The 13464-nt window shown below is 35.2% G+C and overlaps 1 protein-coding gene across 4 annotated transcripts in view; it reads right to left on the bottom strand.

Annotated features, from left to right (window-relative positions):
* Positions 1–853: 853 nt before the first annotated feature.
* The window catches only part of WDSUB1 (WD repeat, sterile alpha motif and U-box domain containing 1), a 74053-nt gene continuing 61442 nt past the window's right edge, over positions 854–13464 (bottom strand). For all 4 annotated transcript variants that reach the window (XM_068545054.1, XM_068545055.1, XM_068545056.1 and 1 more), the window contains exon 11: positions 854–1039. In XM_068545054.1, the coding sequence (XP_068401155.1) occupies positions 882–1039 (158 nt within the window). In that variant the 3' untranslated portion in view covers positions 854–881. The remainder of the gene's footprint in view (positions 1040–13464) is intronic.

Here is a 13464-nt window from a genome sequence, read left to right as displayed (position 1 = left end):
AGCACAGAGTCTTGGTCCCTGCCTGCCCTTAGAGTTTAGTTCTAACAAGCTTTCCCACTAATGGCTTCCATTCTGGTAAACAACTTGTGAGACGAATGGAGAGTCAACACAACCTCAGCTTCCCGAACTTGAAGTTTTCTTCTGAATGTTTATCAGGGTGTTGTATTAGCTATCAGTCTATTGTGTAAAAATGTATAGTCACCTTAGCTTAAACTATTATGTGAGAACTTTTAAGAATTCTAAATTCTAAAAGGAGGCTAGTTTGCCACTTTATATGTTTCAGTAAAGTCAACTTGACGTATCTGTGATAATTTATTCCATCTAACTTGTACCTAGGTTTGGGCAATGGGGGAGAAATCATTACTACCTTGCAAACTGAGAATCTAACAAAATTGTTCATTAAACATGTCAAAGTGATTTTCTCAATTTAGTCATAAACAAATCTACAATTGTTTTGCTAAAAATTCTCTTTAGAAGGATTCCAAAGAGTTATCAAATGAACAGTTATTAAGTAGGATTTATCTGTTATATTCTAGATTATTCCTATCTTTGGTTATAATGGAATATGATCTATAACAAGAATAAATTTGAGCATGGCAATTTAAAGTTGTAAAACTTTACTCCTCTACAGGTTAAGCTTTTTTTCACCAGTATAAAAAGACTTTTATAGTAAAAATAGAAAAGATGTTATATGTGTTACTTAGTCCCTATGTTTTAAAGAATGAAAATAGCCAGTAAATAGTTTTTATAGGTAACCAAGTTTAAGAAGTTTACCTTTCTCCTTCTGTTTTGCTTTTAATAATGTCTGATTAGTATCTACCTTTAAATCATTCAAATGAGATCACAGAAAATATAAATAATGCAATATAAAATAAACAGTTTTATTTTTGATGTGTCTCCAGCCATCGATCAATGGCCATTTTCAGAGTCCTATTTGGTATAAGTACCACTGAAGGAAGAACAAGATTTGTCATGGGACTTGTACGTTTCTTTTTGCTGATCCAATTTTCCATTGCTTCCTTTTCGTATGAATAGCCATCTAAAAATAAAACAAAACAGAACAAAACCACATATAGAAATTATTTGCAATGTAGGAAAGGGAAGTTAGGATTATTAAAATGGGTATAAAAACTCCACTGCCAAGGCCTTTACTGTAATTTAAGTGGTAGTCTTGTCTAGCACCACTGCTCCCAAAATATTTCTGCAACAACATCCTAAATTCTACCATTTAAGATGCATTAAGATTGCACAAATTACCTCGAAAAAGTGTCAAAAAACTGAAAAAAGGACTGTCAAAAATTCCGATGTAGCACAAAGGAAGAAAGGAAACGAGCCAGGTAGAGGAAAGTGGTAGTGAAGCTACGGTGCCCTGCCAGTGCTGTCAGCTATGTGTCAGTTAATGTGGCTAAAGATGGGAGCAAAAAGCTCTGGGGATGACAAGGCAAAACTTCCCGACATGTTGAAAAGTCAGGGAAACAGATACCAAGAGATTATAGGACTCACCCCACAAAGGACTTGACAGTAAAGGGATTTACTATGCCGAAAAAAAAAAAAAAAAAGATTCATTGGCTAAGGTTTTTCATACCATGTTCTTACAAACTTTTTTGCATGTGTTAAGGTTGGAGGTCTTGCTTCACTACTTTTTTTTATACTTGTAGCTCTTTCTCTTAAACTGAAAATCTTAGTTCCTAATTACATTTACGCATTAACCTATTTCTTTTAATCTGCAATGCATACAACTGTTTCAAACTAACAATGCCAATATATTACTAATTTAAGACTGTGCAAGATTTTTAAGATTTCTTTCTGGCTCTTTCTGTCACCAAGATAGATCCACTAGGGTTGTCTAATTGAAATCCTGTGTTTGACAATCACTTGAAAAAAAAAATTTCTGATTATGTTACTGGACATATAATGTGGTCCATTTGCTTCCCTTTTTATCCTCCCAATTTTTAGAGACTGTTTTGTTTTTCATGATGTATTTTAACATTTAAATGGTTTCAAAGTAAAAACTATAAAAACAAGTCACATTAAGAGTCTCTCTGTCCAACCCATGTTCTCTCCCTTCCCATATAGGTAACCATGTATGTTACGTTTCTGTTTACCCTTTCCTTTTGAAAATATAAGCAAATGTATGTGTACACACACAGTGCATAATACATTCTTACATACGTAAAAGTTAGCATGCTCCACACTAGTCTGTACCTGGTTGGTTTGTTTTTTACTTAACTATACATTGCTTTTTTATTCCCCCACAGTACTCCCCTGTATGGATGTATTGATGGACATCTGGGTTATTTCCAATACCTTTTTACAAATAGTGCTGCAATGAACAGTGAGTGTTATCATTTGGGGGGAGATTCTAGCAGTAGGACTGCTGCATCAGAGAAAATGTATACAATTTTGCTAGAAATGCTAGTACTTCCACAGGAATTCTACCATTTTTTTTCCCACTAGCAATGTTGTTTAGAGTGCCTGAATTTTCCCCAGAGCCCAACCAAGAGAATGTGCTGTCAAACTGAGTTTTTACCAGTCTCTCATGAGCAATGGTATAGTGTATCAAGTAGTTTTATTTTATTATGAGGGAGCTAGAACATTTCTTCGTATGTTTGAGCCATTTGCTTTTCTTTTTCCTGTAAACTGACCATATTTTTGGCTCACTTTTCTATTAGATTACTCTTTATTTCAGAAGATTTATTTTTGAGATATAACTGACAAAAGTTTCAGGTGTGCAACATGATGATTATTTTTGCTCTTTCTCCAGATTGCTTTGGTTATTTGGAGTCTTTTGTGGTTTCATACAAATCTTAGGATTGTTCTTTTTCTGTGAAAAATGCCATTGCGATTTTGATAGAGATTGCATTAAATCTGTAGATTGCTTGGGTAGTATGGACATTTCAACGATATTCTTATCCATCAGCACAGAATATCTTTCCATTTATTTGTGTCTTGTTCAATTACCTTAATGTCTTGTAGTTTTCAGTGTACTGATCTCTTACTTCCTGAGTTAAATTCCTAGGTATATTCTTCTTCTTGATGCAATTGCAAATGGGATTGTTTTCTTAATTTCTCTTTCTGCTAGCTTGTTACTAGTATACAGAAACACAACTGATTTTTATATATCAATTTTTGTTAACCTGCAACTTTATCGAATTGGTTGATTAGTTATAATAGTTTTTTGGTGGACTCTATAGGGTTTTCTGTATATATTATGTCATATGCAATAGAGACAAGTTTTACTTCTTTTCCAATTTGGATGCCTTTTATTTCTTTTTCTTGCCTAAATGCTCTGGCTAGGACTTCCAATGCTATGTTGAATCAAAGTGGTGAGAGTCTGCATCCTTGTCTTGTTCCAGATCTTTGGAAGGAGAGATTTCAGCTTTTCACCATCGAGTATGATATGAGCTGTGGGCTTGTCATATATGGCCTTTATGATGTTGAGGTAATGCTCTCTATGCCTGCTTTATTGAAAGTTTTTTTTTATCATAAATGGATATTAAATTTTGGCAAATGCTTTTCTGCATCTATTGAGATGGTCATACGATTTTTATCCTTCATTTTGTTAATGTGATATATCACAGTGATTGATTTACAGATGCTGAACAATTCTTGTATCCCTGGAATAAATCCCACTTGACCATGGTGTATGATTCTTTTAATGTATTGTTGAATTTGGTTTGCTGATATTTTGTTGAGGATTTGTGCATCTATGGTTATCAATGATATTGGCCTGTAATTTTTTCTTGTGGTGTCCTCGTCTGGTTTTCTTAAGAGTAATACTGGCTCGTAAAATGAGTTTGTAAGTGTCCCCTCCTCTTCTGTTGTTTGGAAGAGTTTGAGAAGGATTGATATTAATTTTTTTAATGTTTATTTCATCCATGGAATATGAACACTTTTCAATTTTTATACTTATTTCTTTTGGATTTTGAGTCCAGGTTAGGAAGTATCCCTATTTCCAGGTTATCAAGGAGTTTACCTACATTTTCTTCTGGGACTTGTAAAGGTTTCATTTTTTATATGTCTAATTCATTTGGAATTAATTTAGATGTGTGGTATGACAGATGAAGCCAGTTTTATCCTTTTCCCTATGACTACTTAGTTGTCAGAATACCCCTTTTTAAAATTCCTTATTTTTCCCACTGATTTAAAATTTCATTTTTATCATTCACTAAACTTCCAAATGTACTTGGATCAATTTCTGGATTTTTAAGAATTATTTTCCATTAGTCTGTCTATTCATGTGCCCATCTCACACTGTATACTTTATAGAGACTTTATAACATGTTCTAATATCTGGTAGGGCTCTTTGTTTTTTATTTTCTAGGTTATTTGTTGTGTGTTCTTTCCAATGAAACCTAATAATCACCTTCTGTATTTCTAGGAAAACGCCTAATAGTGACATCTTGCTCACGATGTCTTCCTATCTACCAGTGTGCTATGCTTTCCATTTTTTTTCCAAGTAAACTTTACAGGGATGTTTTAAGGTTTTCTTCATGTTGTTTTGGTAAATTTTGCATATTTCTTATGTCTAGTGTTTTGTTTTTGTTCTTGTAAATTGTCTTCTATCATACCTTTTAACTGCTTTTTGTTTACACACACACACACACACACACACACACGCGCGCGCGAAGGCTATTGATTCCTCATTGATGTAACGTGCTAAATGCTGATTAGCCCTATTAACCTATGGTGCCTCAGCTCCAAATCCATATATAATGCTGAGGACTCAGCATGCTAGGAGCCAGGATACTGTAAACCACATTTCTGCTTTGCCAGCTGGCTCCTTGTTAAATCCTGCAATAGGATTCCTCTAGAAGGAGACAAAAACAGGGTGAAGGCTCCTATCAGTGTTGTGCCTGGTCATGGCCCTTTATCTGGCAGGGGTAACTGGTTATACTCTCCAAATTTTTTTTTATTTGCTTCACTGTAGGTACTGCCCAAACCTCTTACCCTTCCCCCTTTAGAGAAAGAAGCACCAGCTGGGTAGCTCCCCCTTCTTAGAAGCCTGAGTTCTGGTTCTGAGAGACCCACGTGAGGTTCTAATAACCTCAACTCATTCCCTTTGTTCCCTGAGCCCTAGAGAACATAGATGCTTTCTGCAGATACTGTTACCACCTTTTGTTTTTGAGATATAAGTCACATACCATAAAAGCCACCCTTTTAAATATACAATTCAGTGGTTCTTAGTATAATTTAGAGTTGTGCAACCATCACCACTATCTAATTTCAGAACATTTTCATCATTCCATAAAGAAACTCTGAACCTCTTAGCAGTCATTCCTCTCCCCCAGTGACCACTAATCTATTTTCTGTCTCTACGGATTTGCCTATTCTGGACATTTCCTATAAACAGAACCATACAATATGTGGCCTTTGTTGTCTGGCTTCTTTCACTTAGCATAATGTTTCCAAGGTTCATCTATGCAGCATGTATAAGTATCTGTTCCCTTTTATATCTGATTAATATTCCATTGTGTAGATATACCAGATTTTTAAATTTGTCCATCCAGTGATGGGACATTTGAGTTATTACCACTTTTTGGCTATTATCAATAAGACTGCTATGAACATTCAAGTACAACTTTTTGTATGAACATATTTTCAATTCTCTAGGATAAATATCTAGAAGTACAATTGTGTGGTCACATGGTAACTATGTTTAACTTTTTGAGGAACTGCCAAACTGTTTTCAACAGCAGCTGCACCATTTTCCATTCCCACTAGCAATATTTCTGCATCTCCTTGCCATCTTTCATCTTTTTTTTTTTTTTTAAGATTTATTTATTGATTGATTGATTGCTATGTTGGGTCTTCGTTTCTGTGCGAGGGCTTTCTCTAGTTGCGGCAAGCGGGGGCCACCCCTCATCGCGGTGCGTGGGCCTCTCACTATCGTGGCCTCTCCTGTTGCGGAGCACAGGCTCGGTAGTTGCGGCTCACGGGCCTAGTTGCTCCGCGGCATGTGGGATCTTCCCAGACCAGGGCTCGAACCCGTGTCCCCTGCATTAGCAGGCAGATTCTCAACCACTGCACCACCAGGGAAGCCCCCATCTTTCATCCTTTTGATTCTAGTCTTCCTAGTGGGTGTGAAGGTTCTGAGGTCTCTCTTTGTGGTTTTGATTTTCACTTCCCTAACAATGTTGAGCACCTTTTCCAGTGTTTATTGGCCACTTGTATATCATCTGTGGAGAAAGGTCTATTCAAATCCTTTGCCTGTTTTTTCAGTTTTTCAGTTGAGTTATTTGTCTTACTATTGCGTTGTAAGAATAGTTTCAGTAGGAAAATATACTCAATTTTTATTTATGAAAAGCTGATATATAATGAACCGCAATCTTACCTATCAATCACACTGGCCTATCACTGAAAAATGATGTGCGTGTGAAATATTGTGAGTTCACTGACAGCTAATTCATTTGCCACCAAGCTAGATACGTATGATAACAGAATGTTTTTAACCTTCCAGGTGAAAGGGGCCCACATTTGTAATTAATTTCTTAGTTACATTCCATTGTGGTGACCCAATGGTGTTTTTGTTATTTCTGGTGATATATTCAAAAAGAAGGTGTACCTCCTATTTTGGACTGAGAGGTATGATCAAGTCTGTTACTGTGCTGTATTTCTCCTTACATTTCCTTACACCGTCTGTAGTTCCTGCTCTGTGAAAGTCGCTGCTGTGTTTGGGACTGCATAGCTAGTAATGGTTGTCCTCACTGAGAATCGTGCTCTTCAGTATTATATAGTATCCTGTGTCATTTTAACTTTTTTTTGGTCTGAATTCTCTTGCAGGCCAGTATATAACTCCTTTATTTTTAGTTGCAACTGTCTCATTTTTGTCTATCTTTCGTCAACTAACCTCAAATCTTTCATCTCTTTAGGGATGAGTTAAGCCAAATTGTTTATTATCAGTACGTTTGGTAATAGTTCTATCAATCATTCTTTTTTATATTTTTATAGACTACTTACATAAATTCTTTCTTTCACTATAGGAGCTGGTTTCTTCCATTTTGATACTTAGGGAAGTTTGTATTTTTTGATCTACTGGTTTACCTTTACACTAATACCTTTTAAAAAGATGAGACCAAGAGTATTAGTGTCTATTGGTTCCTTACTATAAGTAATATTAAAATTAGTAGTATTTTTCTGTCCCTCAGTGTCTAAATTTCAAATAGGCTTTTTACTCAGTTAATAATCAGCTTATTCAACTTTTCATACTTTCTACTCTCCATGTTTAATAGTTGTATGATATCTACAGTGTTTGTTAGAGCATATTATCATCTTATAGTATTTTATCACCTTTAATTGAATTCCCTTAAATGAATAATTTTTCCTTCCCTGCCTGTGGGTTGTCAGTTTCTTGAGTGGTAGCAGTGACTAAAATATCAAACCCATTCACTCTATGGAGGTAGAAGCTTCCTGCTATAAGAAAGTCAGTTACACTGGTCACAGTTTATCCTAAAGTTTAATATAAGCTTTCTGTGATATTATAAAGTAGTGATTCTTTGGAATAATCAACAGTTTTCTACTGGGGTCAAATATATTCCCTGAAACATCTGTTTACCAGAGAAAGTAGGAATTCTGAGTGGATCTAGAACATTGCTATTTATATGTCAGCTTTCAAACTGTTCTACCAAAGTTCATCCCAAAGCACTAAAAGGTATTATCAGAGCTACAATACAAAGCAAGGACCGCTTCCCCACCCACAGTCTGTCCGTCATGTATAATTTAAAAAAGCAATGAAACACTAACTAGAAATAACTGCATCTGAAAATTTGGGTTTCTTTTAAAAATTCATGCCTGAAGTTTACAATAACTAGAGTTAGCTTATTTGAAATCAAACATGTATCACTAGGGGAAAAAACTGATGATAATTTTTAAAAGAAAATATATAGTGCACATTACATTCAGTATTTATTAACTAAGTTTGCTTGTTTTCATATTTTTTAAATTGACCTAAGGACTTTAAAGCTTTCAATAATTTTTAAAATTATTTTTGCCCAGACAGTACCAACCATCTGACTCTTGCTATAAACCAAGACAGACACTGAGTTGACAAATCAAGAGCTATACCAGATAGTTCTAGGAAATAAACAATATTTAATAAGCTCTGTTCACAGAATTTTACTTCATAATTATTGAATATACTCAGATAATTAAGTTGTGATAAGATACCAAAGTAATGACACTTACTTTATTCATTCCATACACTTCTATTTCTAGTAATAAAGATTACGTAAACCCCAAAATTTCTTACTAGATTAGAGTTAAAAGGTGCTTCTTTTAGTCACCATTTCTAACATGGATAGCTGACTTACAGGTTCAAATGGCTTTGCTCTAGTGAAAAAAAGTTCAAGTGAAAAATATTAGCTCACAGGCCTGGGCTCTGAATTTTTAACACATCTGTTGTCCAAGTTCTTAGCCCACCGCTGCCCACCTGTTGTCCTGAGAAACAGACAAAGCAAGCCCAACACTCCTTTGGAGCTATATGCCCTCTTCCTGTACTCAACTTCCACAGGTAATGCTTGACTGAAGACAAGCACGCAGAAACAAAGAGAAGGATTAGGATCACACAAACCTCTGAAACTGATAATAGAAACAACCAGTGAGTATTCCTAAAATGGGAATGAATCTAAAACAATGTACTATGAAAAAGAAATATTTAATACTTATACAGCTAATTGTGTATCATTAGGCTGTTCCAGGGCACTGTTACCTGTATTATTTAATCTGTACAACTTTATGAAGAAATTCATGCATGGCCTGAATAACTTTCCAAGATCATACAAGTATGGAAAGACACAGCTGGGATTTAAACCCAAGCAGTCTATGTGCCTTAATCTACATGCTAAATCAGATTTCCAGAAATGACAAATACTGAAATTTTGAAAAAAAATCTCGATGGTATATCATTAACACAATGCAGAATAGATGACTGGTAGGCAGGCTGGAGAAGGTGTACAGAATGAGAATAGCAAAGTTTTCCAGAATTGATAAAAGGCACAGAATTCATTCAAGAAGCAGTGTACCCCGAACAAGAGAAATAAAAATACATATCAAACTGAAACAAAAAATCAGAAACTGACATTATACTTGCACTGAAACAACAGACACTAAAAAATGTATTCTCTATAAATAATTGAGATAAATCACCATTGAAACAGAGCAGGACCCTATGGTCCCTGCCCCCCACCCCCCATGTCCTCAGCCTGCCTTTTGTCTGTGGAAAAACTTTAGCCAAAGAATAAGTTTAATCAGAGTGCAGAAACAAAGGAAAACAGTCAAAGGAGACCAAATAATAATAGTTTAGTCATTAAGCATAGTCAAGGACCTTTACTTCCTCCTTAAGGGCTACAGATAATATTCTGAGCCATATCCTGTGAGCTGTCTTATAGATACTGAAACTGCCAGGTGGAAGAAGTTACCTACATGATGACCAGGCTGTAGCCATGACATAAGCTGCCACAATTCCAAGAATTGGCCTCAAAGAAATGGAAACAAACCGAACGTGGAACTGAAGATTAACTGTACCTAAAACAATCAAGATGACGCTGGTCAGGCCACCGATGACCAATTTCAAGATGACTGTCAGAGCTGACTGTATTGTTTCTGCATGTAGCCCCCTCCCTCTGTCTATATACGCTCTTGCCCCCTAACTGTTGGCAGGGGGAGTCAGCCTTTGGACTGGCATCTGCCCTCGCCGCCAGTTGCCAGCCTCCAAAATAAAGCAACGTTTCCTTTCCTACCAACACTTGTCTCTCGAGAATTGGCTTTCAAGCAGCAAGCAGCCAGACCTGGGTTCAGTAGCACTGTGAAGGCTTTAGAGAAAAATCAGCATGCTCAGATAAGGTTTATTAGGTTTTTACAATTTAGAATGATGAGTTATAAATGTAAACACTTATTTTTCTAAAAATTAACATATTTAAATGTTCAGAATAGACGGAAAGCTTGACTAGTGCAAAGTTGTCATTCCTACTCACTCCACCCCCAAATTAACATTTCGTTTTTAGATTTTCTGTAACTCTAATCAAAATGTCAATGAGATTTTCTTTTGTAGCATAACAAAATGATTCTATAATTTATCTGGAGGTCAAAAATGGACAAAAATTGCACGTGCCAATATTTAAAAATAATGAAAGGTGAGCATAATTAAAACAAAAAAATTAAATATGGCAGTGCCTATCAGTATTGAGAACTTATCCAAGAATTTATCCAACAGAAATATTTCAACAAGTATTACCTGTATATACCATATGACTGTGGATTTTTTTTCTGCAGAATTACTTGGAGAAATGTCTTAACAGAGTAAGAGTTAATATATGGAACATCCATACCATAAAATACTGTCCTGCAGTTGAGAATGAAGCAGTTCTGAATATACTAACAAGGGAATACTATCTGATATATATTAAGTAAATAAAAAAATTTTTTAATGTATCATCCTGTTTGTTATAGAACAAAATTATAAAAGTGGCTAGAAAAATATCTGGAAGGATATACCTGAGTATGGAAGAGTCTCCACATTTTCAAAATATTTTATTTCTGTGTTGCTTAAGTGTTTTTCACCAGGCACATGCTGCAGTCATCATTTAAAAGGATAGATGAAAAAAATACTGTGTAAGAATGCTGAAATATAGGCAGAAACAAGTCTCAGAAATTTTTTTCTGAGACAGTTAATTCAACAGATGTAAGGTATAGGCCTTCCAAAACACCATGAGGAAGAAAAAAGCCAAAAAGGACATGTGATCAATTCAGGAAAGAAGGGGGAAAAGGAAAGTAGAAGAAAGCAAAAGAAATTGGTTCAGTTCTATTAAAGACTGAATTTTTCTAAATTAATTCAACTGTATGTTTTCCACAGGGAAGACTTCTAAAAGTAACACAGGAAGGCTAAAAATAAATGGATGGTGACTAGCTGGGAATTATGCTAAATGAAAAAAGCTAATCCCAAAAGGTTATATACTGTATGAGCCCATCTATATAACAATTTTGAAATGACAAAATTTTAGAAACAGGACAAACTGGAGTGGAGGTGGGAAGAGGGCAGGCAGGTGATGGATATAGTTATAAGAAGGCAACAGGAGGGGTCCTTGTGGGTTTTGTCTTGACTAGTGGTTGATACTCAAACTTCCAAAAGGGGCAAAACTGTGTACAACTTAATACACATCTGGGGAAATCTAAATAAGATTTGTGGATCACATCAATGTTAATACCCTAGTTGTAATAGTACAGTATCATCTGCAAAATGCTACCAGTGAGGGAACTGGGAAAAGTGCAAGAAATCTCTCATTTCTTACAGAACAGAGTGTGAATCTACAATTGTTTCAATAAAAGTAATAAAATGTAAAAATGAATGGGTGGCACCACAAAGGTTTAAATGAAAAACAAAGGCAATGCTAAATGTACAGAAGGCTATGGAGCAACTAGAACTCTCACGCACTGCTGGTGGAAGTATCAACTGATTCAACCACTCCAGATAACTACGTATATCCATTCCTAGGAATACACCCAACAGAAATGCATTTGTACAGTCACACACACAAAAAATGATTAAAGGTTCATGGCAGCACGTTTATGATAGCCAACAATGACTATCAATAGTAGAATGGATAAATAAACTGTATACTGACACGAGAATGAACAGATTACTGCTTTGTGCAACAGCATGAACAAATCACACAAACATGATACTTAAAGAAGCTAGACCCAAAAGAGACACACACTCTGTTTCAATTTAGATAAAAACGTGCTTCTCAGCAAAGGAAACCATAAACAAAAAGACAACCTATGGACTGGGAGAAAATATCTGCAAATGATGCAACCGATATGGGCTTAATTTCCAAAATATACAAAGAGTTCATACAACTCAACAACAAACAACCCAACTGAAAAATGGGCAGAAGACCTAAATAGACATTTCTCCAAAGAAGACATACAGATGGCCAAGAGGCACATGAAAAGATGCTCAACATCACTAATTATTAGAGATGCAAATCAAAACTACAATGAGGTACCACCTCACACCAGTCAGAATGTCCATCATTAAAAAGTCTACAAACAATAAATGCTGGAGGGGGTGTAGAGAAAAGGGAACCCTTTTAACATTGTTGGTGGGAATGTAAACTGGTGCAGCCACTATGGAAGACAGTATGGAGGTTCCTCAAAAAACTAAAAACAGAACTACGATATGACCCAGCAATCCCACTACTGGGCATATACCCAGAGAAAACCATAATTCAAAAAGACACATGCACCCCAATGTTCATAGCAGCACCATTTACAATAGTCAAGACATGGAAACAACCTGAATATCCACTGACAGATGAATGAATAAAGAAGATACGGTAAAATGGAATACTACTCACCCATAAAAAAAGAATGAAATAATGCCGTTTGCAGCAACATGGATGGACCTAGAGATTATCATACTAAGTGTAGTTAAGTCAGAAAGAGAAAGACAAATACCATATCGCTTTTATGTGGAATCTAAAATACGACATGAACATATCTACAAAACAAGAATAGACTTACAGATACAGAGAATAGATTTGTGGTTGCCAAGGGAGAGGGAAGGTTGGGCAGTTTGGGATTAGCAGATGCAAACTATTATATATAGGATGGATAAACAACAAAGTCCTGCTGTATAGCACAGGGAACTATATTCAATATCCTTTGATAAACCATAATGGAAAAGAACATGAAAAAGTATTATATGTGTATAACTGAATCACTTTGCTGCACAGCAGAAATTAACACTGAAAATCAACTATACTTCAGTAAAATTAAATATATATATACACTCAAAACTAAAATTAAAAAAAGTGCTTCTGATTAATATTAAGTCACAATATTGACTACCCTTCTTGACTTAATTATGTGAAAATTCAAGATGTACACTTATGTTTATTTAAAAAATACATAAAATGAAAGAAATATACCATGCAGCTATTAAAAAAACAAGAGAGCCAAGACTGAAATGAATGAGACAAAATTCAAGACAAAATACATTAAATGATACCAACAAGAGTATTTTAAGATGATAAAAAATGCAAACCTCCAAGAAAGAACAGTCACAAATTTAATTTTGTGAACTAACCTATTAAAGCTGGATTTGAATTCATAATTGAATTTGTGGTTAAGAACTCTCCTACAAAAAACTTCAGGCCTAGATGACTTCACTGGTAAGTTCTAACAAACATTTAAGGAAAAAATAATAGCAATACCATACAAACTCAGAAAATGGAGAGGAAACACTTAGCAATCATTTATGAGGTCAGAATTACCCTCATACCATGTCAGACAGACATTACAAGAAAACTACAGCCAATATCCCCTTATGAACACATATATAAAAATACTGGAAGTATTAGCACATCAAATTCAGCAATATGTAAAGAGGATAATTCAGATTCCACACACACACAAAATAATAAATTCAGCAAAGTTGCAGGATACAAAATCAACATATAAAAATCA

The sequence above is a fragment of the Eschrichtius robustus genome, chromosome 5, assembly GCF_028021215.1.
Source record: "Eschrichtius robustus isolate mEscRob2 chromosome 5, mEscRob2.pri, whole genome shotgun sequence".
Classification (NCBI taxonomy): Eukaryota; Metazoa; Chordata; class Mammalia; order Artiodactyla; family Eschrichtiidae; genus Eschrichtius; species Eschrichtius robustus.
This window is presented reverse-complemented; position numbering and strand designations above follow the sequence as displayed.